The 26,112-nt window shown below is 44.6% G+C and overlaps 2 protein-coding genes across 4 annotated transcripts in view; one reads left to right on the top strand and one right to left on the bottom strand.

The window, feature by feature from the left end:
• The window catches only part of EEIG2 (EEIG family member 2), a 58,739-nt gene extending 53,338 nt beyond the window's left edge, over positions 1–5,401 (top strand). The window contains exon 11 of the mRNA XM_075002985.1: positions 1,564–5,401. Within this exon, the coding sequence (XP_074859086.1) occupies positions 1,564–1,606 (43 nt within the window). The 3' untranslated portion in view covers positions 1,607–5,401. The remainder of the gene's footprint in view (positions 1–1,563) is intronic.
• Positions 5,402–12,063: 6,662 nt separating this feature from the next.
• Positions 12,064–26,112, bottom strand: part of HENMT1 (HEN methyltransferase 1) — a 33,036-nt gene continuing 18,987 nt past the window's right edge. For 2 of the 3 annotated variants that reach the window (XM_075002984.1, XM_075002981.1), the window contains exon 8: positions 12,064–13,279. In XM_075002984.1, the coding sequence (XP_074859085.1) occupies positions 13,265–13,279 (15 nt within the window). In that variant the 3' untranslated portion in view covers positions 12,064–13,264. Of the gene's footprint in view, positions 13,280–13,723; positions 13,760–26,112 lie in introns of all 3 variants that reach the window. The other variant, XM_075002983.1, reaches the window with a different exon arrangement.

Genomic DNA, 26,112 nt, shown 5'->3' on the forward strand with positions numbered 1-26,112 from the left:
CAGGCTCTCGGGGATCACAGAGGGTGCCTGGCTGCTTGGGGCCTCAGATGGTGCAGCTGCAGAGAGGGAGAGAGGGAGGGGAAGGCTGTTAGTAGTGTGCCCTGGCCCGTGGCCATTTCCCCCCGCTGCCCCTTGGGTGCTGGGTCTCCGTGACCGTCGGTGGGTGTGATGGCCCTGGTGGGTGTCCGCATTGCATGGTCCCCCCACCCCTGGGGTTAGGGCACAATGCTGTCCATGGGTGTGGGTGCTGACGGGTGCTGATGGCCATGCCGCCATCCTGGGACCATGCTGTGACTGGGCAGTTGCGGGTCAGGGTCTGCTGGGGGTGTGTGAGGCTCCCAGTCGTGTCTGGTACCCCCACCCCGTGGCCCGGGGGTGTGTGCCCTGTGGGGTACGTACCCGACCATCCATTGCCACAGTCAGGGAAACCCCAGTGGGTGGACACCCGGCTGGTGCTCCGGGAGGTGAGGTCTATGAGGAGCCCCCTCCCCTCACTGCTGGACCCCTCCTCTGCCGTCCTGAGGGGGGACTCCTTGGGGGCCCAGGGTGCGGGGCTGGCCTCTGGCTCCGAGGCCTGCTGGGGCTTGTCAGCTGTGGTGTCAAGGGTGGCTGGGTGGAAGGAGGTGTCCCAGGGGCCCAGGATGGCCCTGAGCTCCCTGTAATAGGGGCAAGCGGCGGGGGCAGCCCCAGACTGGCTTGCCGAGTCCCGGGCCTGGGTGTAACCCTGCTGCAACTCCTTCACCTTGCTCCAGACATGATCTGGAGTGCGGGCAGGGTGACCCCGGGCGGACAGGCCCTCGGCCAGTTGGGCATACGCTTCCACATTCTACTTGAACGTCGAAGTAGGGCGCTATTCCCATCTTTGGATAGGAATAGAGATTTCGACGTCTCGCCGCCTAACGTCGAAATAGCACACGGTGCATGTAGACATGACGCGTGCTATTTTGATGTTGTGCCGGCTACTTTGAAGTAGCCGGCTAGTGTAGACACACCCAGTATGAATTAGCTACTTTTTTCATACCAGCAGCATACACCCAGGATGACTAGAGCTCAACAATTTGGGGCATGCAGCAAGTCACGCTCCCTAATCCACAAAGGCCAATAAGTGATCCTACCCAGTAATTGACTACAGGTGACTCCTTTTGTAACCAGTTTGAGCGACCTGGTGCTTTTATTTCTTCTCCGGTAAATAAAAACTTTGTGTGAGACTTAAGTGTCTTAAACCACAGACTATCCATAACTGCTACGCACTAGGAAAATTGTTTAACTCCGCTTCAGTAAAATAATTTCATTTGTTGTACTTGTCTGAAAATAAATATGTATGTATAGAAATTAAAACCTCTTACATTGATCACTGGCATGATAGGGCATTTTCTAACCTGCATGTTTTGCTATTGTACTGTAATACTTCTACACATTCAAATAGACATCTGAAAACCGCTTTTACATTTTGTTGTTTCTCTGGAGTTATAAGCAAACAAACTGCATTGTTCTATATTCAGTATAAGTATCATCCATTAAATTAGAACTGAAAACTTGTTTGTTTTGCAATTATATTTGCAGGGCAGGATCTGGAGCATATGAACAAGTGGTGATTAAACGCTAAAACAGCAGCACTGGAACGGAAAGAGTTCTTGAGTGGATAGTAAAGACATGTTCTTTTAATTCTTAGAGTTATCAAAGTTGAAGTGATAAGACTGATTTTCTCAAGAGGCCATCTCACATTCGGTCTGAATTGTCTGAGCACCTCCTGTTCAAAAAGGATCCTTCTACAGTGGTATCAAGGCAGTTTTTAGTATCTGTGCCTTGTACAAGCGTATAACCATTGTTGTGAGTCTTACCAGGTATTACTGGATTACTTGCTTTTGTAATTTGTGTAAAACATTGTGGAAACTGCTGAATGGTGTCTTTGAACATAGCTTTATATGGAATTTCATTAGGGAAGATGTGCTCTGTTTGCAGCATGGCTTTTAGAAGAATCCCTTTTGACAAAGATCAGTCTTAATGTAGTTCAAAACTTAAATTCTACCACTAAAAATAATCCTTCATATAAATAACTTTAAAAATATTACTTCCCATTGCAGGGCTATAATGCTAATTCCTTCTATCAGGCCATAATTAATACAAAATGGCAATCAGTGTTCCCCAGTATGCAAATTACTCTTGCTTTAAAGATGTCATATTATCTGCTTCAGTAATACTAAACTTGTAAACGCATTGAGCATAATGAACTGTAAGGTTGAATAGCAGATGGTAGAGACCAATATATAAAAGCAAAATATAAGTAATTAAGTCTAATAACAAACAATATGTGCTGCTAGTTGTAAATAAAATATGGTAACTTCTGACCCTATGTAAATGACAAAATTATATTTAAAATTTCACATCAGAATTACCAACTCACAGCAAAGCACTCAAAATAAACAGGCCTTGTGTGCCATAGGATAGTATGATTTTAGGGTTTGGGGTATAAAACTTTAATCTCTGAGATTTAGCTACCTAAACAAAAAGTAAAGCTTCTTCCAAATATGATTTTAATAACACATGAACCTTCAAACTCAACGGATGATACTGTCTGGTGAAAAGAAATCAGCAGTTTAATACCACTATGAACATGTTTTCTAGCTTAACGCTTCACAGCTTGGGTAGTATATCACTTGCCTCTGAAGGTGCCTTGTCCCTATGGGTGGGAGCTGGGAAGGAAGGATGGATTACCAAATGAAGCTTTTAAGAATAAATGAACATTTAGCCTAACTACTGCCAATATATTTTACTAACAGAAACATTTTATATAGTTGACATGCACTTTGCAGTCTGAAAAACCAATCTCTGGGCAAAGGCCTCACCTTTTTTTATGAAGAATCAGTAAGAGCTTCACTTATCTGTCCATTGTTACACTTTGAAACATAAAACATGTTGACCAAGATGTTCTGTACTCTGATATGTGCAAATAGAATAGCTTAGTCTGAAATATTAGTTTTAGAAAAAAGGTGAGAATTAAAGATCTAACAAAGGAATTGTTTTGCTGTCAGCTGTAAAACGACCTGTTTATTTTTTCAAGTATTTCTGGTTGGCTGACAATCTAACAGTTCAAGTTACACTGTACTGTATTTTAGTACTAAATTGCAGTAGAAACCTTTGTTTTGCTGAAAATTAGCCATACAATTTACCATTATTTTTTCTTTACCAGCCTGAAATTTTCAAATTCTTCTGAATCAAATGGTATTTAGGATCCTTTGCTGGAAGTAAAATTTGAAGTCTTAAGTCTTCAGCTGTATTAAGAAAACTTTGTTTTAAACAGTTTTTAATAGGTTTTACTTTTCAATTAGTGTATGGTATAAACTGTTCATTTCTGAATTCAATGTTTTATTTATGTTCATTTAAAGGAAAGCTTCAGAGCTCAAATTTTGTTGAAATATACTATAAGGAGATATAACTTATCTAAATTAAGAGTACTTAAAAGAAGTATTTTTCTATTTTTCCACTGCTTGTGTCATTTTTTTTAATTTGGACTGTTCTAATGGGTAAAACATATTAAATGTATTTTATCTGCAATAACTACAACTAAAGGGTGAGATTGTCGGGAGAAAACAAAATGCTTTTAAGAAATGTTAAAATGATCATTTCATTAAAAAGTTATATATATGTTTACACCATATGGATAAAACATGCCAGTTTTCCAAATTTTTGAATAGAAACAAGTGATAAGGTTACTGGGTTTGAGTTAAAACTGAGAAAACATAGCAATACAATATGAAGGATATTTTTTATGAAAGACAACTTTTTTACTGCAGAATAGTTGAGTGATGGTAGAGCCTAGGAACACAGATACAATCCTATAGCTCATTCTAAGGGGCACACAACTTCAGAAGGGGCCCATTTTTCCCCTGAAACTTAAGGGTGATGGTTTTGAACATGCTGATTTAAATGTTTACCACTATAAAACTATCCATAAGTTGCTTGATACAAATCAGTAATTTATAAGTGTTTCTAATTTACATTTACAGTCTCTTTAAATGCAACTTGCCTAATATCACATCTTGCTAGTTCATTGGCTTTAATTCTGTGCTTTTTTTAAAAAAAGTTATTGATGAATCCAGTCCTACAGCTAATGTTATTTGATTGATATTTATCGGAATTGATTCAAAATGTAGAAGACAATTTTTTAAGCACACAAGCAAAATTTGAAGTGTCCTTAGAGAATTTGAGGAATAGGAGCTGGCTGCTAATGATTCTTCAAACATAATCCATATTTTTAAAATAGTATAAAATGCATATTTACAATTAATTTATAAGGATAGAAGCTATATATTTAAAGAAAAACAAATTTGTGTTTCCACAGAGGTGGTTGATTAATGACAACTTATTTTGAATACACAGGATAAACATTTCTAGTAGTCTAGTAACCAAAAATATTCCTCTGGCTTTTGTAAGCAGCAAGTTTCTGTGACTGGCTGCAAAATTATTCATAGCTTAGAAGTTAAGTAGGTGGAGATTTCTCCTTTTATCATCAGTTCAGTAAACCACGTCTGCGAAACCACCTTTTAGTTTTGGGCTGCTTTTTCTGCTATTTGTCGGTGTTCAGAAAAAAGTCAGGTGCTCCTTTCACTTGAAAAGGCAAGTGTATTACTTGGACATGAATTTAATGTTGAAGTGTCAGATGTTTAATTCTATATTGGCCCTCTCTTTTGGAATATTTTAAAAGTTTTGTAATAATAGTGCTCTTTGGTTTTGTAGAAGAGTACTGAAACTGGGTCATTTGATCTTCATTTGGCTTTTTTTAAATAGATGAATGTGTAAACTTCTGTAAAAAAAAAACCTTGTCAAGTTCTACGTATTGAACATGCACTGAAGATCATAGCAGGGCATTAAACAATGTAAGACTAGCTTAGCCTGAAACTAATCCAGTTTGCAATCACTTCTTTTGAAATATTTATTTCAATAAAACTGCTTCATTCAGCAACAAGTGTCATTGTGAGTTCAGAGGAATCTTGAACCATTTATAAGTTTTCTGTAGAAACCTAGAAATTCAGCTTTTAATTCTGTTTATGCACACAGATAACTAAAGCCTATGCAGCAGGCAGCTTGTGTAGCTTGGCTGAAATCATTTGTTCTTATGCTACATAAGATCTTTGGGGGCAGGGTGGGGGACATTTGTATGTAAGTCAGAATTTGAATAAGTCTCCAGTATATTTTCTTGATTTATTATTCACCCTTAAGAGCAAAACTCTCCATGAAGTGACTCCTTAAATATGCCTCTTATACTTGGAGAATGACCTTCATATTTAGGTACTGTATTTCAGTGAAACCGAGGGAGACTGACATAGTACAATCTGTTCCTAAAAATATATATACAATTTGTAAAGTAAAATGGCTTCTGACAATAAAAATCATGTGTTCAGCTCTTTGCAATGTGTTTTTTTAACAAGGGCTTATTGATATTAAAAACTAGTCTACTCAGATGAAAAAATTACATTTTTGTTCTGGGAAGGACTACTAGAAAGTATCATGGTTTGGAGATGGATTCCAGGTGTTTTCTCTTCTGACTGTTAATAGCGAGAGAGTTCTTTGTTTTTTTCCCCTAACTGGGTAAACACACATGTGCCACTTACCCAGAAGATCTCTGTTTTGAGAGAGGTTGTCAAGTATAATCTAATAAGCAAATGAGTATCGCACAGGGAGCTGGCTAAATCTCTGCTATGTAGAGGCACAAGTTCCTTTTAGAGCCAAGCAGATCACATGAAAGAAGCACTGCCACAGGCTGCATATTTATATGCATCCATTTATAGAGGTGGAAAGTAACAAGGTAGAAATACTTGGTTACACTAACGTATGATTTTTCTGGGATCTGTACTTAAGTATTTTTTGAGACTTCAACTTTTACTCAAGTAATTTTTAAAGAAAATATTGTGCTTTTTACTCCACTACCATTTCCAGAAGCATTTAGTTACTTGCTACTTTTATCACCCCATTGAGACTTGCACAAGCCAGTGTGCTTACTCGCTAAAGCACAGCCACATGCGCAAAGTATCCACCAGTCATGCAGTGACAATTTTTTTAATAAACTACCAAACAAGCACAATGACCCTGACAACAAAGAAGCCTTTTAAAAGCTACATCAACACCTCTTCATTCCAAAATGGTATCTATGCATCGGTGGAAAGCCCTGAGCCTCACAGGCTGGATCTGGCATGTGGCGGAGAATTGCAGCCCTGAGCACTGCCACTCAACCTCCCACTGGCTGGGGTAATGGGGTGCGGGAAATGGCTGATAGGAAGGCTTCCCCAGTATCCCATGGGGCAGACTTTTCCCAACAGGAGCAGCAGAGGGCAGTACCTACGAGTGGCAGAGAGCACAGAGCCAGGTAAGTGTTCCCTCTCAGGACCAGCACGCACATCCCCATCTGTCTCCTCCTGCTTCCCATCTCTCCCAGCCCTGACTGGATTCTGCACCCACCTCCTGCCCAGCTCTTGTTTTCCAACTCTGCTTCTGTGCTCTCTTACTCCTGCACCCTTCCCCCCCGGTCAGGCCCCCCCCAACCCCAGCTCACTCCTCCACTCCCCAAACACCTCACCCTGCTCCTGCACCTCCTTCCCAGCAAGTCTAGGGATGGAAAAGCCCATGTAATTGGTTAATTTGTTAAATACTAATTAAACAGATTTAAACTGATTAAAGGGGGGACAGAGGGTGGCTGGGAGGCCCTCTGGAGCATCCTCCACCTGCACTGATGCTGCAGACAGGGATGCTCCGGGGGCGGGGGGGGGGCAGAGGAACCTCCATCTGCAACAACTTGGCCTGAGAGTGCCCCCACCCTGGCCAAAGCAGCCCCCCATCCACAGCCACTTTAGGCAGACAACAGCAGGGGGTGCTCCAGCCAGGCTGAAGCAGCACCGGGCCCAGTGCACCCCCCCCGCCCCCATAATTTGTAATTTGACTCCTGTATTTAATGTGGTCACTCTTTAGCTTTATAAATGAAGGCTGTGACTATATTTAAATTCCAATTTTGAAATATAAATGTATAGTATATGTGTGTAATTAGTATATAACACACAGGTGTGGGTGCATAACTGGTTGGATAACTGTTCACAGAGTAGAGCAACGAAGGGTCCTGTGGCACCTTATAGACTAACAGAAAAGTTTAGAGCATGAGCTTTCGTGAGTTAACTCACTTCTTCAGATGCTGGTCCTGGAAATCTGCAAGGCCAGGTATAAATAGGCCAGGGCAAGGCTGGGGATAACGAGGTTAGTTCAGGCAGGCAGGCTGAGTTGTATTGTCATCAGTAGATCTGGAGGTGTGAACTCCAAGAGAGGGGAAGCTGCTTTTGTATTTAGCCAGCCATTCACAGTCTTTGTTTAATCCTGAGCTGAGGGTATTGAATTTGCAGATGAATTGTAGCTCAGCAATTTCTCTTTGGAGTCTGTTCTTGAAATTTCTTTGCTGCAGGATAGCTACTTTTAAATCTGCTACTGTGTGTCCTGGGAGATTGAAGTGCTCTCCTATGGGTTTTTGTATATTGCTATTTCTGATGTCTGATTTGTGTGCATTTATTCTTTTACGGAGGGACTGTCCAGTTTGTCCGATGTATATGGCAGAGGGGCATTGCTGGCACATGATGGCATAAATTACATTGGTAGATGTGCAGCTGAATGAGCCCACAATGGTGTGGCTGATCCAGTTAGGTCCTGTAATGATGTTGCTGGTGTGTATATGTGGGCAGAGCTGGCAACGAGGTTTGTTGCATGGATGGGTCCCTGAGATAGAGTGACTGTGATGCGGTGTGTAGTTGCTTGTTAGGATTTGTTTTAGGTTGGCAGGTTGTCTGTGGGCAATGATAGGTCTGCCTCCCAAGGCCTGTGAAAGTGGGGGATCATTGTCCAGGATGCGCTGTAGATCCCTGATGATGCGCTGTAGAGGTTTTAGCTGAGGACTGTAGGTGATGGCTAGTGGTGTTCTGTTGGTTTCTCTCTTGGGCTTGTCCTGTAGTAGGAGGCTTCGTGGCACACGTCTGGCTCTGTTGATTTGTTTTCTCACTTCCTCAGGTGGGTATTGCAGACTCCAAAGAGACTCCAAAGAGAAATTGCTGAGCTACAATTCATCTGCAAATTCAATACCCTCAGCTCAGGATTAAACAAAGACTGTGAATGGCTGGCTAAATACAAAAGCAGCTTCCCCTCTTGGAGTTCACACCTCCAGATCTACTGATGACAATACAACTCAGCCTGCCTGACTGAGCTAACCTCGTTATCCCCAGCCTTGCCCTGGCCTATTTATACCTGGCCTTGCAGATTTCCAGGACCAGCATCTGAAGAAGTGAGTTAACTCACGAAAGCTCATGCTCTAAACTTTTCTGTTAGTCTATAAGGTGCCACAGGACCCTTCGTTGCTCTACAGATCCAGACTAACACAGCTACCCCTCTGATACTTGTTCACAGAGTAGTTATTAATGGTTCACAGTCAGGCTGGAAGGGAATAACAAGTGGGGTTTTACGGAGGTCAGTTTGGGGCCAGTGCTGTTCAATATCTTCATCAATCATGTAGATAATGGATAGAGAGTATGATTATCAAGTTTGCAGATGATAGCAAGGTGGGAGGGGGTTGCAAATGCTTTGGAAGACAAACTGGCCAAACTGCAGAAATGGTCTGAGGAAACCAGTTCAATAAACACAAGTGCAAAGTACGCCACTTAGAGACGAACAATAATTTTCCTACATACAAAATGAGAAGTGACTCCCTAGGATGGAGCATTGCAGAAAGGGATCTAGGGGTCATAGCAGACCACAAGCAAAGTATGAGTCAGCAATGTGACACCGTTGCAAAAAAAAAAAAAAAAAAAAAGCAAACGTGATTCTGGGATGCATTCACAGAACTGTTGAGAGCAAGACACAAGAAGTATTTCTTCCACTCTACTCTGCACCGATTAGGCCTCGATTGGAGTACTGTGTCTAGTTCTGGGCCTCACATTTTAGGAAAGCTGTGGAGAAATGGGGGAGGGTCCAGAAAGGAGTGACTAAAATGATTAAAGGTCTGGAAAATATGACCAATAAGAAAAGAATAAACGACTTGGGTTTGTTTAGTCTGGGAAGGAGAAGGCTGAGAGGAAACAGGATAGCAGCTTTCAAGTACCTAAAAGGATGCTACAAGGAGGAAGGACAAAAAATGTTCTCCTTGGCCTCTGAGAATAGGACCAGAAGCAATGGGCTTAAATTTCAGCAAGAGAGGTTTAGGTTGGCCCTTAAGAAAAATTTCCTGTCAATGTGGTTAAGTACTGGAATAAATTCCCTGGGGTGGTTGTAGAATCTTCATTATTGGAGACATTTAAGACCAGGTTGGATAAAAATCCAACAGAGATGATCTAGATGGTTCTTGGTCCTGCCATGAGGGCAGGGGGCTGGGCTTGATGATCTCTTGAGGTCCCTTCCAATTCTAGTATTCTATGATATATACATATATATATATATATAGAGAGAGAGAGAGAGAGAGTGTACATACACATGCACATTTTTTATGTGTACGTGCTCCAAAATATGTTAGTCTATAAAGTGCCAGAGGACTTCTCATCATCTTCAAACTGACTCTTATGACCCCAAATCTCACCAATTACTATAAAAGAGCAGAACCATCTCCACAAATGACTTGGAAAAGTTGGGCGCCCTAGAGCTGAATGATGACTAAAACTAAGTTGAAATGTTTATGCACAGCTAAGTGCCATTTTAAGTAAAGCTATGTCTACATTAGAGCATAAAGTCAATTTTAAGGCACTTAGCTCAATTTTACAATGTGCGTGTCATCAGTACAAATACCATTAGGACGATTTTTCATGGACGCTAAAGTCCAGTTCCTTGCCCTGACCCTCTCATGCAGTGTCCCACCACGTTCAAATTTAAAAGATCAAATTAGTGCTAGTGTTGAAACAGTATCTCTTTAAATGAATTTTATTGGCCTTCAGTGGTATCCCACAATGCCCAGAATGTGTACCTTCTGCCCACTTTCACCTCCACTGCTCTTCAGGGGTGCAGGAAGCAGGAAGCACAGCAATTTGAACTAATTTGCTTTCTGATTAGCCAGACGATCGCCTCTAGCCATGGACGAGAGCCCCAGCATGGAGCCATCAAGAAAGCCAGTATCTCATTTTGGCTGTCGGGCTAGCCCCCATCTGACCACATGGCAGCTTGGCTCTGGGAACCAGACAGTGGCACAGCACACAGCAACATGTCACCCCTGGGGTGTGGGGGTGAAGGCTTCTTCCCTGCGCAGGAGAGCCAAAGAAACTTTTCCGTGCTTCACATTTGTACAGGGCAGCCCCTCCCCACCCCCAGTGCCCTGTGGTTGGCCAGCTACCCCCACTGGACCTGGGCGACAGCCCTCCCCCCAGGCGGCTGGCAGGCCAGCCCCTACCACACCACGTGGTGGCTGGGCTGTGGGGATTATGCTTGCAGACGGCAGGAGAGGCCAAGAAGCTTCTTTTCTGCACTTCACATTTGTATGGGCAGCCCCCACTTTCTCCCAGGCATAATGCAGCTTGAGGGCTAGCTCCCACCCCACTACACCACATGCCAGCTGCGCAGTGCAGATCACGCAGGGTGAAGGCTGCTGCACGTCACATTTTTTGGGGTCTCACCAAGCACCGGGGGCTGGCCACTCCGGAGCAAATATTTTCAGGACTAGCCCCACCACCCACTAGGCAGACAGACTGAACCATGTCAACAGGTTACTCAGCTGGCTGGGGCCAGCTGAGTTTTTTGGGAGCTGGCCATGGGGGCACATATTTTTGGGGCTGGCCCCTCCGCCCCCCTGCCTAGGCACCCAACTGAATGAAAAAATGTCAACAAGTTACTCGGGGGCTGGCTGCTCAGAGGTAACACATGCCAGGGAGTTGGCCCATGGCACCTGATAAACACTCCCCAGTACTCTCCCTTCCCAAAACATGTGACTCAGAGGAGCCACAGACTCAGCAGTGACCCATTTGCTGTATTTGCACCAGGGGAAAATTAGTTGATCGACCTGTTGATATAGCACAGTCAGCTGAGTCCTCCCTTATTTTTAAAAGTCACCATTTTTCTTTCCTCCAGGATTCCCTACTTTTCATTCTTTCCTGCTTTGTTTGAGAATAATACAAAGCCTTTCCCAAGTTGCATGGGCATCATGGGTACATGGTACAGTCAGCTGGGTGCTCCCACAGCTCTTTTGTTAGTCGCATGGAGCTAGTTTGTTCCACTGGGGCATTCCACAGTCAGATGGGTGCTCTCAAAGCTCATTTGGGTGCTTCACCTTGTGAAGGCCCCCTTTTCGGTGTATTTTCACAGGAAGAAAAGTAGTTGAGCGACCTGTTGACATGGTACAGTCAGGTTATTTTTTTAAAGTCACCGTTCTTTAAAAAGGGATAGAATGAAGAACAGTCACAGCAATGGACACTTAGAAATGGCTTGCGGGAGGGCATAATGCAGACAACTCAAACAATTTCTCTCTGCAGGGGGAAAAGACTTCAGAAAAATGGCCATTTGTTTTCAATAGGAGGGGAATGAGGGCAATGCATTCTGGAAAGATGACATCACACACCCACATCCACTTGTGGGCATTTTTTTCCTCATACTGCACCAAGAAAAACCGGAATGCCAAGGAGCTAAGGTTCCCAGCATGCATTGCTGCAATAGTTAAAATTTGGCAATTTAGTGGGGACACAGTAAGTTGACTTTGTGGGCAGGTGCACAAGCTCAACTTTGACTTTATAAAACCCAGTTTTACTAAATCAAACTTTAATACATTTGCCTTTTTTTCGTAGGGTAGATGTAGCTTAAAGGTACATTAGTCTGGTACCATGCACTTGATATTCTTCATCTAAGCAAACACATCACTGTGCTTTAAAAAAAAAAAAAACACCCACTCACCCACCCTTCCCATCACTCTTTATTTATCATCTCATTTTCCTTTCTTAACAAAACAAGCTACTTATTTTTTTCTCACCTTTTCCCTTTTTAGTTTGATTTCTTGCCAATCATATTTAACTAAAACAAATTTTGCCAGGTAAATGATAAAGCTTACAAAAAAGAGAGACCATTTTTACAACTTGTGTTTCTGTACCTGTCTTATAATTCATTATGTCAGCACAGTAACACTGTTCTTGAATGTAAAACTCAGGACAAGTAATAGGGCCATAAATATTTAGCACAGATGGCCTGTAAAAATATGCCTATTTTAGCAATAGGATCCCTATTGTGCTATCTTTAAACAGTGATGAATTAAGTCAAAGTTGGCTATAACAAATAATATAAAAAAATGAATATACTTTTTGGATATTACTGGCAATAAGGAAATTGAGACTGAGTTCTAGTTAAGTAATGTGTCAAAACACATTTGTTTAAAAACAACAAAATAAACTGCACTAATCTTTTGAGCATGGACAGGATTGGTAGTTTCTGTATTTTTTTAACTGCTGCCTCTGCTCCTTTTTCTTGTCTTATTTATTCCACTTTCTTCCTCAGTGTTTTGTGTGTAAATATAATAGCTATAAATGGATCATAACTACAACTTTAATTCTGGAGTTAAGGAGGGTGAGACAACCTTTTAAGAAACAAGAAATATGCACACACTTATGCACATTAGCTTCAGAGGGCAGTGTAAGGAAAACACTTTGAAAAAGACAGCTACCCTATGTAGATCCACGGATACTCCTGGATACTTGAGCACAGTTAAGATGTGACAATTGTTTATGACTTATGATTGCAGGGAGGAGGACTTTTCCTTCTAATAGAAAAAAAAAGTGGTATGGAGGAAGTGGAGGGAATGAAATACCAGATCTTACACCTTAGTACAGAACATCTGTATTTTTACTATGTTACTGCATTCCCATAGTAAAAGTAAAAATACATTTTTTAAACTATGTTACTGCATTCCCTTCACATCAAATGGCAAGACTTTGTCACAAATGAGGAGTTTTGGAACAGAGCAGGATAGGACAAGAATCAATTGACATTGAAATCAAGAGAAGAAAGAGGGGATGGCTAGGCCACACACTCAGAAAGCCATCATCCAGCACAGTCCATCAAGCTCTCACATGGAACCCACAAGAAAAACACAAAAGAGGAAGACCTTGGACAATGTGGAGAAGGTCTACTGAGGTTGAAGGACAACTGGGATACTCCTGGAGTCAGCTAGAAGTTTTATCCCAAGACATTGAAGTGGAGGAGGCTTGTAGATGACCTATGCTCCACATGGAGTACAAGGATTAAGTAGTAGTAGTAGTAGAACCAGCACTGCATTCCCGTGTCAGATATGCTCCAACTAAAAATAAAAATAAAATTTATCAGGAAGAATGGGAAGTGGTTTATTACTCTACTGTGTTAAATCACACATCTTAGAACTTAGGAAACACTGATTATATAAATACCTGCACACTAATTCTACCTCTTCTGGAATTTTTCACAGCATTAGTAAATACACAGAGGTTTGCAATGCACAGGGCAGAGGATTCTCATATAGCATCTTTTCACATCAAAAGCAGTAATGATTAGGACTATGGAGGAGATCTAATTGATTCCTTAAAATGTATCTTCCTGGGTATAATTTTTTGTTGTTGATGATGTCCTTCAAAAGCTGTATAACTTTAAATATTGTACACAAACCCTCAGACTTGTGCATTTTTATAAGTTAACCAATTAAGTTTTGTCCAAAGTGGAAGTTACAGTTGCATGCACCCTTGGTGACTACAAATAAGATTGCTCTTACATTTGGAAGTGAGTGTTGTTTTCAGGGCTCTTCTTCCTCACAGACAAGAGTAAAGGAGAATACTGATTAACACTATATGCTGGCACAAATTAACTCAATAATTGAGAAGGAAAATGTTTTCCCTTTTAACTATACACTAACTCAGCAGGAGAGGTGGGGAAAGAACCCAAATGTTACGGAGTAAAATTACTTTGGGGAAAATGTAATTAAGTAAAAGGCAAACCTCCTTCTGGAACAACTACAGACAGCTACCCTGTGGAAATTCAAGGATACTCCTGGATACCTGAGCACAATTAAAATGTGACAATTGCTTGCACATTTATTCAAGTAGTTTCCCAGAAGGAGACTAATTTTACTTAATTACATTTTCCCAAAAAGTAGGTGCACTTTCACTCAAGTAACTTTTTTGGGTACTTTTCCCACCTCTGCTCAGCAGTTCTCAAATTGTGGGTTATGACCCCATTTTAATGGGTTGCCAGGTGGTAGGGCTCAGGTTTTGGCTTCAGCCCTGGACAGTGTGGATCAAAGGGTTGAATTCTTTGGGCTTCAGCTTTGGCACCCCACATGGAGTAATGGGGCTCAGGCTTCAGTTCCCCAACTTGGGACACTGTTGTCATTTTTGTTCATAGAAAGGGGTTTCAGAGCACTGAAGTTTGAGAAGTGCTGCATGAACTCATTAAATTTAGCTTGTTCTTCTTCAAGTGATTGCTCATGTGCATTCCAATTTGGGTGTGCACCGGGTGCATGCCCAGTTGCCAGAAACTTTTTGCCCTAGCTGGTAGCCCTAGGATCAGTGTGGCGTCCCCTAGAGTGGTGCCCGTATGGCAGCCCATATATGCACCGCCCACCCCACTCCCTGCTCAGTTCCTTCTCGCCGTGCTGTAGGTTGCTGGAGCTCCCTCATTGTTGAGCGTTCGCTGGTAGCCTTTATTGTTTTAGTTGTAAATAGTTTATATAGTTATCTTCATAGGTAAATAGCTCTTCTTAGCACCTGCTGAGCCGTGGTAGGTCTTTAACCCCCCTCGGCACCTTGTGATGCCTGGCTCCCTGGGGTTTAAAAACTGTTCAAAATGTGGCAAACAAATGCCCAAAAGTGACCCGCATAAGGCATGTTTGAGTTGCCTCGGTGAGGCATACTTCCGGGAGCGCTGCTCTATTTGCAAGGACTTCAAGCTTAGGACTTTAAAAGATAGAGCTCAATGGCTGAAGGTTGTACTAATGGAATCAGCCTTGCACCCAGACATTCCCTGGTGGGAACTCAGAGTGGCATATCGTCGATGCAGAGCGTTCTGGCACCGAGAGCAGGACTCAGCACCTAGCACCTCCTGGCGCCATAAGAGACAGTCCCCAGTGCCTCACAAAAAGAGAAGACAGGACCAGGGTTGATCCCATGAAAGAAGGAGGCAAAGGCAAGCTTCAGGGGAGTCTACCAGATCGCACCGTGACTGGGGTCATGAAGTGTGGGCATCGACTCCGGTGTGAGGCGGGACCCGTACTCTCCCAGGCTGCCCTTGACACCAGAGGCCTTTAGCACTGTACAAGGCCTCCTGCAAATTATGATACTGCTACAGATGCCACATCAGGAGCCTTCCTTGCCCCAGTTCCAGGCGCCTGCTCAGGCTCTACGGATGCCGGCACAGCTCCTGACACCAATGAGACACCAGCAAATCGTCACCTCCCTCAGTGCCACACAGACAGTGCAAAGCATGCAAGAACCGGTGGGAGCTATGTGACCCTTGGCACCCCCATGGTTGTCAGCATCAGAGTCTGAATTGCAGTTGGACTCGTTTTACTCGTTTGGCGACCGGGTGCTGGCAAACAGGGTGCGTGCTAACAGGAGGGAGTTTGGAGAGGCTCTCCTGGAGGAGGAGAAGGAAGGAGCAAACTAAAGCACCTTGGGGTAAGTGGCTGCTTATATTTGGAGGTTTTGGGCTTGTGTGTTTGTTTGGAGTTTGGAGTTTGTTTGTTTGGAGTGCTGAGCTGAGTGTTTGTTTGTTTGTTTGTTTGAAAGGCCGTGTGCTCAGGCAGGCAGGCAGGCAGTTGGAAGCTGATTAGGTTTGAATTGAAACACCGTGTGCTGATTGGCTGAGCTGTAGGCAGAGGGAGGAGCTATCAGGAAGGCCGAGCACTTAAACCCTGCTAGTAAGCGACCAGGGAGCTTTGCGACTGGGTGCTGGCAAACAGGGTGCGTGCTAACAGGAGGGAGTTTGGAGAGGCTCTCCTGGAGGAGGAGAAGGAAGGAGCAAACTAAAGCACCTTGGGGTAAGTGGCTGCTTATATTTGGAGGTTTTGGGCTTGTGTGTTTGTTTGGAGTTTGGAGTTTGTTTGTTTGGAGTGCTGAGCTGAGTGTTTGTTTGTTTGTTTGTTTGAAAGGCCGTGTGCTCAGGCAGGCAGGCAGGCAGGCAGGCAGTTGGAAGCTGATTAGGTTTGAATTGAAACACCGTGTGCTGATTGGCTGAGCTGTAGGCAGAGGGAGGAGCTATCAGGGAGGCCGAGCACTTAAACCCTGCTAGTAAGCGACCAGGGAGCTTTGCGACTGGGTGCTGGCAAACAGGGTGCGTGCTAACAGGAGGGAGTTTGGAGAGGGGAGTTGAGAGGGGGAGCTTGGAGGGAGCCAGTGACTTCTGTTGCCCTTAAACTAAATCCTTTATAACAACCTCTATCTGAAACATTTAATTAACCCTCATATATAACTAGAGTAGGAAATGGAGGCAGAAGCCCAGCAGCAGAGTGGGGGCTATCCTGTTTATTGTGTCGAGTGCAGTATGTATGACTACCTACCCTGTGGGCGGGTGGCGTATGTGTGCGCTCGATGCAAGGAGCTCCTGGCCCTCAGAGACCGAGTGCGTGCTTTGGAGGCCAGGGTGGCTGAACTGGAGGAGCTAAGGAAGGCAGAGGTGTTTGTGGATGAGACTTTCCGGGACATAGTAGGGCTGTCCCACCTCCAATCTGACAGTCCTGAGGCTGTTACGGAGGATGAAAGGCTCAGGGAAGGAGAGCAGTCAAGGGGAGCAGAGGGAAACCATCCCGTAGTTGGGACCCTCCTTCCAGAGGGTGATGTATCCTCTCGTGCTGAGGATACTTCTCCGGGGGAGGGAGCGCCAGCTGTTAGGAAGAAGCAGGTTTTAGTAGTGGGGGATTCGATCATTAGAAATATAGATAGTTGGGTTTGTGATGACCGGGAGAACAGTATGGTGACTTGCCTGCCTGGTGCGAAGGTTGCGGATCTCTCGAGGCATCTAGACAGACTTATGGGCAGTGCTGGGGAGGAGCCGGTCGTCGTGGTACATGTTGGTACCAATGACATAGGGAAGGGTAGAAGAGATGTTCTGGAGGCCAAATTGAGGTTACTAGGAAAGAGACTGAAATCCAGAACATCTTTGGTGGCATTCTCTGAAATGCTTCCAGTTCCACGCGCAGGGCCAGATAGACAGGCAGAACTTCAGAGTCTCAATGCGTGGATGAGACGATGGTGTAGGGAAGAGGGGTTTAGATTTATTAGGAACTGGGGACACTTTTGGGGTAGGGGGAGCCTATACAGGAATGATGGGCTCCACCTAAATCAAGGTGGATCCAGACTGCTGGCATTAAACATTAAAAAGGTCATAGAGCAGTTTTTAAACTAAGAGGTGGGGGAAAGCCGATTGGTGCGGGGGAGCACCTGGATCGGACGGAGACTTCTCTTACACGAGGCTCCATAGACAGGGATTCCCTAGAAGTTAGTCAGATAGGGAACGTGGGAAATAATATATGGGCAAGATCAGATGTGAAACAATCGTGCATAAAAAAATCCACCACGTCTGTGAAAGGCGGACATATAAATAGTGGTAGTTTTCTAACATGCTTTTACACTAATGCTAGGAGTCTGTCTAATAAGATGGGTGAACTGGAGTACCTCATATCAAAGGAGGAAGTTGACATAATAGGCATCTCAGAAACATGGTGGAATGAGGACAATCAGTGGGACACTATCATACCGGGATATAAATTATATCGGAAAGACAGAACACGTCGTGCGGGTGGCGGAGTGGTACTATATGTGAAGGATAATATAGAATCAAATGAAGTAAAAATCCTAAAGGAATCAAAATGTTCCATAGAATCATTATGGATAACAATTCATTCCTCTAATATGAATATGGCATTAGGAATATATTACCGACCACCTAACCAGGACAGTGATAGTGATGCTGAAATGATGAGGGAGATTAGAGAGGCTATCAAAATAAAAAACACAGTAATAATAGGAGATTTCAATTATCCCCATATTGATTGGGTGCATGTCACCTCAGGACGGGATTCAGAGATTAAATTTCTTGATGCCTTAAATGACTGCTTCTTGGAGCAGCTAGTACAGGAACCCACAAGGGGAGAGTCGATTCTCGATCTAGTCTTGACTGGAACGCAGGATCTGGTCCAAGAGGTAACTGTTACTGGACCGCTTGGAAATAGTGACCACAATATAATAACTTTTAATATTCCTGTGTTGGGAAGAACACCGCAGCGGTCAAACACTCTGGCATTTAATTTCAAAAAGGGGAATTACACTAAAATGAGGAAGCTAGTTAAACAGAAACTAAAAGGTAGAGTAATTAAACTAAAATCCCTGGAAGCTGCATGGAAACTGTTTAAAGACACCATACTAGAGGCCCAACTTAAATGTATACCCCAAATAAAAAAACACAGTAAGAGACCTAACAAAGAACCACCATGGCTAAACAGCCATGTTAAAAAGGCAGTGAGAGAGAAAAGGGCAGCTTTTAAAAAGTGGAAGTCAAATCCTAGTGAGGAAAATAGAAAGGAACATAAACACTCCCAAATTAACTGTCATAATGTAGTAAGAAAAGCCAAAAAAGAGTTTGAGGAACAGCTAGCCAAAAATTCAAAACACAATAGTAAAATGTTTTTTTTAAATACATTAGAAGCAGGAAGCCTGCTAAAAAAGCAGTGGGGCCCTTGGATGATAAAGATATAAAAGGAGCAATCAAGGAAGACAGTGCCATTGCGGAGCGATTAAATGATTTCTTTGCTTCAGTCTTCACGGCTGAAGATGTTACAGAGGTTCCTAAATCTGAGCCAGCCTTTTTAGGCGACAAATCTGAGGAACTCACTCAGATTGAAGTGACATTAGAGGAGGTTTTGGAATTAATTGATAAGCTGAATAGTAACAAGTCTCCAGGACCAGATGGCATTCACCCAAGGGTTCTGAAAGAACTCAAATGTGAAATTGCGGAGTTATTAACAGTGGTTTGTAACCTATCCTTTAAATCCACTTTGGTACCAAATGACTGGAAGACGGCCAATATAACACCAATATTTAAAAAAGGCTCTAGAGGAGATCCTGGCAATTATAGACCGATAAGTTTAACATCAGTACCAGGTAAATTAGTAGAAACACTAGTAAAGAGTAAAATTGCAAGGCACATATAAGAGCACGAATTGTTGGGCAAAAGTCAGCATGGTTTCTGCAGAGGGAAGTCGTGTCTGTCTAATCTATTAGAATTCTTTGAAGGGGTTAATAAACATGCGGACAAGGGGCACCCAGTGGACATAATATACCTAGATTTCCAGAAAGCCTTTGACACGGTCCCACACCAAAGGCTTTTATGTAAATTAGGTGGTCATGGGATAGGAGGAAAGGTCCTTTCATGGATCGGGAATTGGTTAAAAGACAGAAAACAAAGGGTTGGAATAAATGGTAAATTTTCACAATGGAGGGGGGTAACTAGTGGTGTTCCCCAGGGCTCAGTCCTGGGACCGATCCTGTTCAACTTGTTCATCAATGATCTAGATAATGAGGTAAGCAGTGAGGTGGCAAAGTTTGCAGATGACACCAAGTTGTTCAGGACAGTCAAAAGCAAAAGGGATTGTGAAGAACTACAAAAAGATCTCAGCAAACTGAGTGATTGGGCAGCAAAATGGCAAATGAAATTTAATGTGGGTAAGTGTAAGGTAATACGTGTAATTTGGGTTATTTTTTCCAACATGCACTACATGATGGGGTCAAATTTAGCTACGACAGATCAGGAAAGGGATCTTGGAGTTATAGTGGATAGTTCTCTGAAGACATCCACGCAGTGTGCAGCGGCAGTTAGTAAGGCAAATAGGATGTTAGGAATTATTAAAAAAGGGATCGATAATAAGACAAAAGATATCATACTTCCCCTATATAAAACTATGGTACGCCCACATCTCGAGTACTGCGTGCAGATGTGGTCTCCTCACCTCAAAAAAGATATATTGGCATTAGAAAAGGTTCAGAAAAGGGCGACTAAGATGATTAGGGGCTTGGAAAGGGTCCCATATGGGGAGAGGCTAGAGAGACTGGGACTTTTCAGTTTGGAAAAAAGGCGATTGAGGGGCGATATGATAGAGGTATATAAAATCATGAATGGTGTGGAGAAAGTGAATATAGAAAAATTATTTACCTTTTCCCATAATACAAGAACTAGGGGACACCAAATGAAATTGATGGGTAGTAGGTTCAAAACTAATAAAAGGAAATTTTTCTTCACACAGCGCACAGTCAACCTGTGGAACTCCTTGCCCGAGGAGGCTGTGAAGGCCAGGACTCTATTAGGGTTTAAAAAAGAGCTTGATAAATTTTTGCAGGTCAGGTCCATAAATGGCTATTAGCCAGGGATAAAGTATGGTGCCCTAGCCTTCATAACAAGGGCAGGAGATGGATGGCAGGAGATAAATCACTTGTCTTCTGTTCTCCTTCTCTGGGGCACCTGGCATTGGCCACCGTCGGCAGATGGGATGCTGGGCTTGATGGACCTTTGGTCTGACCCAGTATGGCCATTCTTATGTTCTTATGTACTCCAGCTCAGCTTGGAGCGGGAGTACAAGGTCATCTCAATGCAGTGGGCATTGACACCACTCCTGAAACCCCTTAGAGGAGGAGTGGCAAAGGCCCCCCCAAGGTGCCCCACAATGGCCCTTCTGGATCCCGTGGGCGATCCACGAGACACAGGGGTGGGATGTGGCACTAAGGTGCCGCACTCCTCAGGTGCCAAGATGGGCACCGACCACTGCTTTGGAGGCCCCACTGAGAGAGCAACAGCATGGCAGACCCCGGCCTCAGCCTTGCCCACGACTAGGAAAAACAGGCACTGGTATTTTGTCCCAGCACAGGGAAATGAACATCTGTTCACCCATCCTCCCCGACTCCCTTGTCGTGGATGCTAAGAACAATAGGAAGAGGCGGAGGTCCAGAGGCCCTCCCCTAAAAACAAAGAGGCCAAACGATTAGACTTGTACGATAGGAAAGTTTATTCTACAAGTGGCCTCCACTTGAGAATTGCTGACCAGCAAGTCATGGTTAGCAAGTATGTGACAATACGGCCAGCTCCATGGACCGTTTCACTGAGCTGATCCCTCCAGAAACCAAGTCGGAATTTCGGGGCCTGGTGGAGGAGCAGAAACTCATATTCAGAGCAGCACTACAGGCTGCCCTAGATGCGGCCACCAGGGTCACGGCCTCGGGTATAGCCATGAGAAGCAGGGCATGGCTTCAGGTCTCGGCACTCTCACAGGAGGTGCAGCAGTCCATTCAGGACCTCCCTTTTGAGGTCTCCTCCCTATTTTCTGAAAAAAAACTAACAAGAGGCTTCATAGTATGAAGGACTCACGGACCACCCTACTGTTGGGAGTGAAAATCCAAATCCCCAAATTCAAAATGGAGGATGGTCACGTGTCCAAGCTGAAACCCTTATCTGACACTGAATCCCAAAATGGAGGACCATAACTTGCTGAGTCATCCTGATACAGCAGGTTCTTCCCTTTTCTAAATCACCTCAGGAGCTTCCTACAGGGTCTCCTGGCAGGAGCTTGATGACATCAGTTTTCCCAGCACAAAGACAATATAAGGACAGCATCTAGCCTTTAGCAAGTGCTGCCCATCTCAGTGGCAGAGTGGCACGGGCTTCCACCAACATCAAACACCGCAGGACTCCCAACAAGAGACAGTGCTCGTCATCACTGGAGACATCGCCACTACAGATATTGGAGAGCAACACACCGTCTACTCACCAGAGGGATCGCCCAGATTTTCTCCAGAAGGACTTACAATTGGTCTGACGGTGGAAAGTCCTGGGCAACCATCTGGAACTTTGAAGAAGGGTGATTATGAGTTTATGTGCATGTTAATGTGGGACTGATTGCTATGATTAAGAGTGTTGTGTTTTATAATCTTAATTACTTTTCTCTCTCTCTCTGTTCACCGTATACCCTCGCTTCTTAATAAAAAGGCTTTTTGTTCGGTTTACATAACCTTTGCTTTTATCCTTGTTGGTCAACATAACGGTCTACCAGATCACAGACACTGGCATGCAGTGCCACGGGCTAGAGGACTAACTTTTTAGGGGTCCTAGCATAGCCTTATTGAGAGAGAGTCCACCTAACACTACGCTTACTGGATCTATGTACACCAGTGACCCAAAAGAGACATTTTACCCCAAGGCCCCAATTCAGACAGTCCCCACAACAACAGGATGGGAACAGGAGAAGGGGCTGCCATAATACGAGACGTCAGGGTCGCCAAACATAGGACCAGAGCCACCAGAAACCCCTACCAGGGTCTAGACACCAGTTTTGACAGGGTGGTCAGGAGCGACACACTGGCCATGCCCACAGTTCCAGCTCAGTATTTATTTTCATCTCGCCTATCCCCATTCTACCATGCATGGTGCAGCATAATATTGGACCAGTGGGTCCTCCATATGGTAGAAAAGGTATATGCTACCCAATTTTCTTCCCACCCCACTTCCCTGTCCCTCTTCAGGGACCCCTCTCATGAGATGGTTCTCAGGCAGGAAGTAGGGGCCTTCTACAAAAGGGGGCTATAGAAGAAGTTACCCAAGAATTCTGGGGGAAGGGATTTATTCTCGTTACTCCCTAATCCCGTAAGCGAAAGGGGGGCTACGGCCAATTCTGGACCTGCGAAACCTGAACAAATTTGTGAAAAAGATAGTTTCGTATGCTATCCCTGGGGATAATTATCCCAATGCTGGAACAAGGGGACTGGCTTGCCGCTCTCGACTTACAAGATGCATATTTCCATACAGCAACTTATTCACCTCACAGGAGGTTCCTCTGGTTTGTGCTGGGTAAGGACCATTACCAGTTCACAGTCCTTCCGTTCAGCCCCTCCTCAGCCCCAAAAGTCTTCATTAAATTTATGTCAGTAGTGGCAGCCTTCTTACGCAGGCAGGGAGTGCACCTGTTCCCCTAGCTAGACAAGTGGCTCATCAGGGGTCGGTCACAGAGACAAGTGACAAGACACGTACAGCTGAGACAAGAAACGTTTGACACATTAGGCCTCCTAGTGAACGAGGCAAAATCTGTGCTAGCCCCAACTCAGGTCATGGAGTTTGTGGGAGCCCGACTAGATGCAGAGCAAGCCAGGGCCTTTCTGCCCCAGGGCAGGGTCCAAGCCCTGGCGTCTTGCATTAAAGGCCTGATCAGGTTCCCAACCATAACAGCCAGGGGATGCCTCAGACTGTTGGGACACATGGCGGCATACACGTTTGTAGTCCAGCACGCCAGGTTATGAATGCGCCCCTTCCAGCTGTGGCTCACCTCAGCATACAGACCTGTCAGGGACAACATAGACAAGTTAGTTACAGTCCCCCCAAGAGTGTTAACGGAATTACGCTGGTGGCTAGAAGCCGGGTCGGTCTACATCGGAGTGCCCTTCAGTCCCCACAACCCTCCCCATCCCTGGCCACAGATGCCTCAGACCTGGGCTGGGGAGCACACTTGGGGGACCGACAGACTAAGGCTCTGTGGAGCAAGACCGACACTCAGCTCCACAAACGCGTGGGAGCACAGAGCGGTTCGGCTAGCATGCAAAGTGTTTCAGAGTGAACTGAAGGAGCAGTGTGTCGCAGTCAGCACAGACAATACTACAGCAATGTGCTATATAAACAAACAAGAGGGTGCACGCTTGTCGTCCCTGTGTGTCAAGGCCCTCGTGCTCTGGGACTTCTGCATCCAGCACCAGATTCTCCTGAGGGCGTTCTACGTGCCTGGGGCTCACAACTCCCTAGTGGACCACCTCAGCAGGTCCTTCATGGACCACAAATGGTCATTACACACCGAAGTACTGAATTCAATTTTCCAGAGGTGAAGACATCCCAAGGTAGACCTCTTTGCCACTCACCTCAACACAAAGTGCAGGATGTTCTGCTCTTACCAGAACCGAAGTCCAGGTTCTTGGGCAGATGCCTTCAGGCATTTGTTGGTCGGGTCTATTGCTGTACACCTTCCCACCAATACCGCTCATCCACTGAACACTGTTGAAAATTCAGTCGGACCAAGCATCAGTTATCCTCGTGGCCCCAGCCTGAGCTCAACAACACTGGTACTCAACCCTCTTGGAGACGTCCACTTGCACCCTGGAGGTGCTTCCACTGTGCCCGGACCTACTGACACAGGAGGAGAGACTGTGGCACCCCAATCTCCAGGCACTGCATCTCACAGCATGGAAGCTCCATGGCTGAGACCAGTCGAGCTGGCCTGCTCTGAACCTGTCAGGGAAGTATTGTTGAACAGCAGGAAACCTTCTACGAGGGTAACATACGTAGCCAAATGGAAAAGGTTTACCATATGGGCCACTCAAAAGGGGTTGTCCCGGGGGGAGGCCCGAGCACCTTGTATCCCAGACTACTTGCTGACCCTAAGCCAGACAGGGATGTCACTATCCTCCCTGAAAGTGCATTTGGCAGCCATTTCAGCATTTCACCCAGGGGCCAGGAGGTCATCGGTCTTCTCAGACCCAGTGGTGAAAAGATTCATGAAGGGAATGGAAAGATTCAATCCACAGGTTCGGCCCCCTGCCCCCACATGAGACCTTAATTTGGTTTTGTCTAAGCTTATGGCTCCCCCATTTAAACCTCTCGCCTTCTGTTCTTGTTCCTTACCTACAAGGTGGTGTTCCTGGAGGCCATTACCTCAGCCAAAAGGGTGTTGGAGCTCAGGGCCCTGACTGTAGACCCACTTCATACACTGTTCGACAAAGATAAGGTCAGGTTGAGACTCCACCTAGTGTTTCTGCCTAAGGTGGTCTCCTCCTTCCACATTAACCAAGACATCACCTTACCGGTGTTTTATCCAAAGCCCCATGCCTCCCCTAGGGAGCAGAGCTTACACACTTTGGATGTCCGGAGGGCACTGGCCTTCTATATGGACAGGACCAAACTCTTCCAGAAGTTGCAGCAGTGGTTTGTTGCAGTGGCAGACAGGATGAAGGGGCATCCAGTCTCCTCTCAGTGGATCTCCTCCTGGATAGTGGCCTGTATCAGAGAGTGCTACAAGCTGGCGGGGGTTCCCCCTCCCCTGATCAGGGCTCACTCCACTAGGGCACAGGCATCCTCTGCAGCATTCCTGGCCAAGGTCTCTATCCAGGACATCTGCAGGGCGGCCACTTGGTCCTCCATTCACACATTTCAGTGCATTACACAGTTACGCAGCACGCACGGGAAGACACTGCGGTGGGCAGGGCTGTCCTGCACTCCTTTCGGGGCTCCGACCCCGCCTCCTAGACATTGGCTTGCATTCACCCAGACTGGAATGCACATGAGCAATCACTCAAAGAAGAAAAGACAGTTACCTGTTCTGTAACTGGTGTTCTTCGAGATGCGTTATTCATGGCCATTCCAAAACCTTCCCGCCTTCCCCTCTGTCAGAGTAGCTGGCAAGAAGGAACTGAGCACGGGGCAGGGTGGGCAGTGCATACATGGGCGGCCATATGGGCACCACTCCGGGGGTGCTGCACCGATCCTAGGGCTTCTGGCTAGGGTAAAAAGCTTCCAGTAACGAGGCATAAGCCCGGCACACACCCAAATTGGAATGGACATGAGCAACACATCTTGAAGAACACCAGTTACAGAACAGGTAACCGTCTTTTCATTACAGTATATACCAGAAAGAAAGTCATATAATATGTTTTCATATAAAAAAAAAAAAAAAAAAAAACTTACAGACATATAAAAAGTATCAAGTTAAACAGTATTTCTTCTGATCATTTAAATAATAGAAACTAATCAAAATAAATTACAAAATTTAGTCATAATTTGGATACTCTAAACTTCATCCTGCCATTGTCATTACCATGACAAAATACCAGGAAGGAGAACTTTTTCAATGTTTCCAGGCAGTTAAAAATGTATCAGAGTAAGGAAAATAATACCACAGAACTCAAATTTCTGCCTAACAGTGAAGGTTTTTTTGTTTAGAAAATCTGTGGAAATCTGTGCCCATTAATTCCATTGGCTTCCAAGAGGTTTGTAGTCTAAAAATTCACATTGAAAGTGACACTGCAGGTCAAAGACATAATGTGTGAATCAGTTACGTAGCAAGAGTCACTTGCACAGTGTTTTACAGAC

The sequence above is a fragment of the Carettochelys insculpta genome, chromosome 9, assembly GCF_033958435.1.
Source record: "Carettochelys insculpta isolate YL-2023 chromosome 9, ASM3395843v1, whole genome shotgun sequence".
Taxonomy (NCBI): domain Eukaryota; kingdom Metazoa; phylum Chordata; order Testudines; family Carettochelyidae; genus Carettochelys; species Carettochelys insculpta.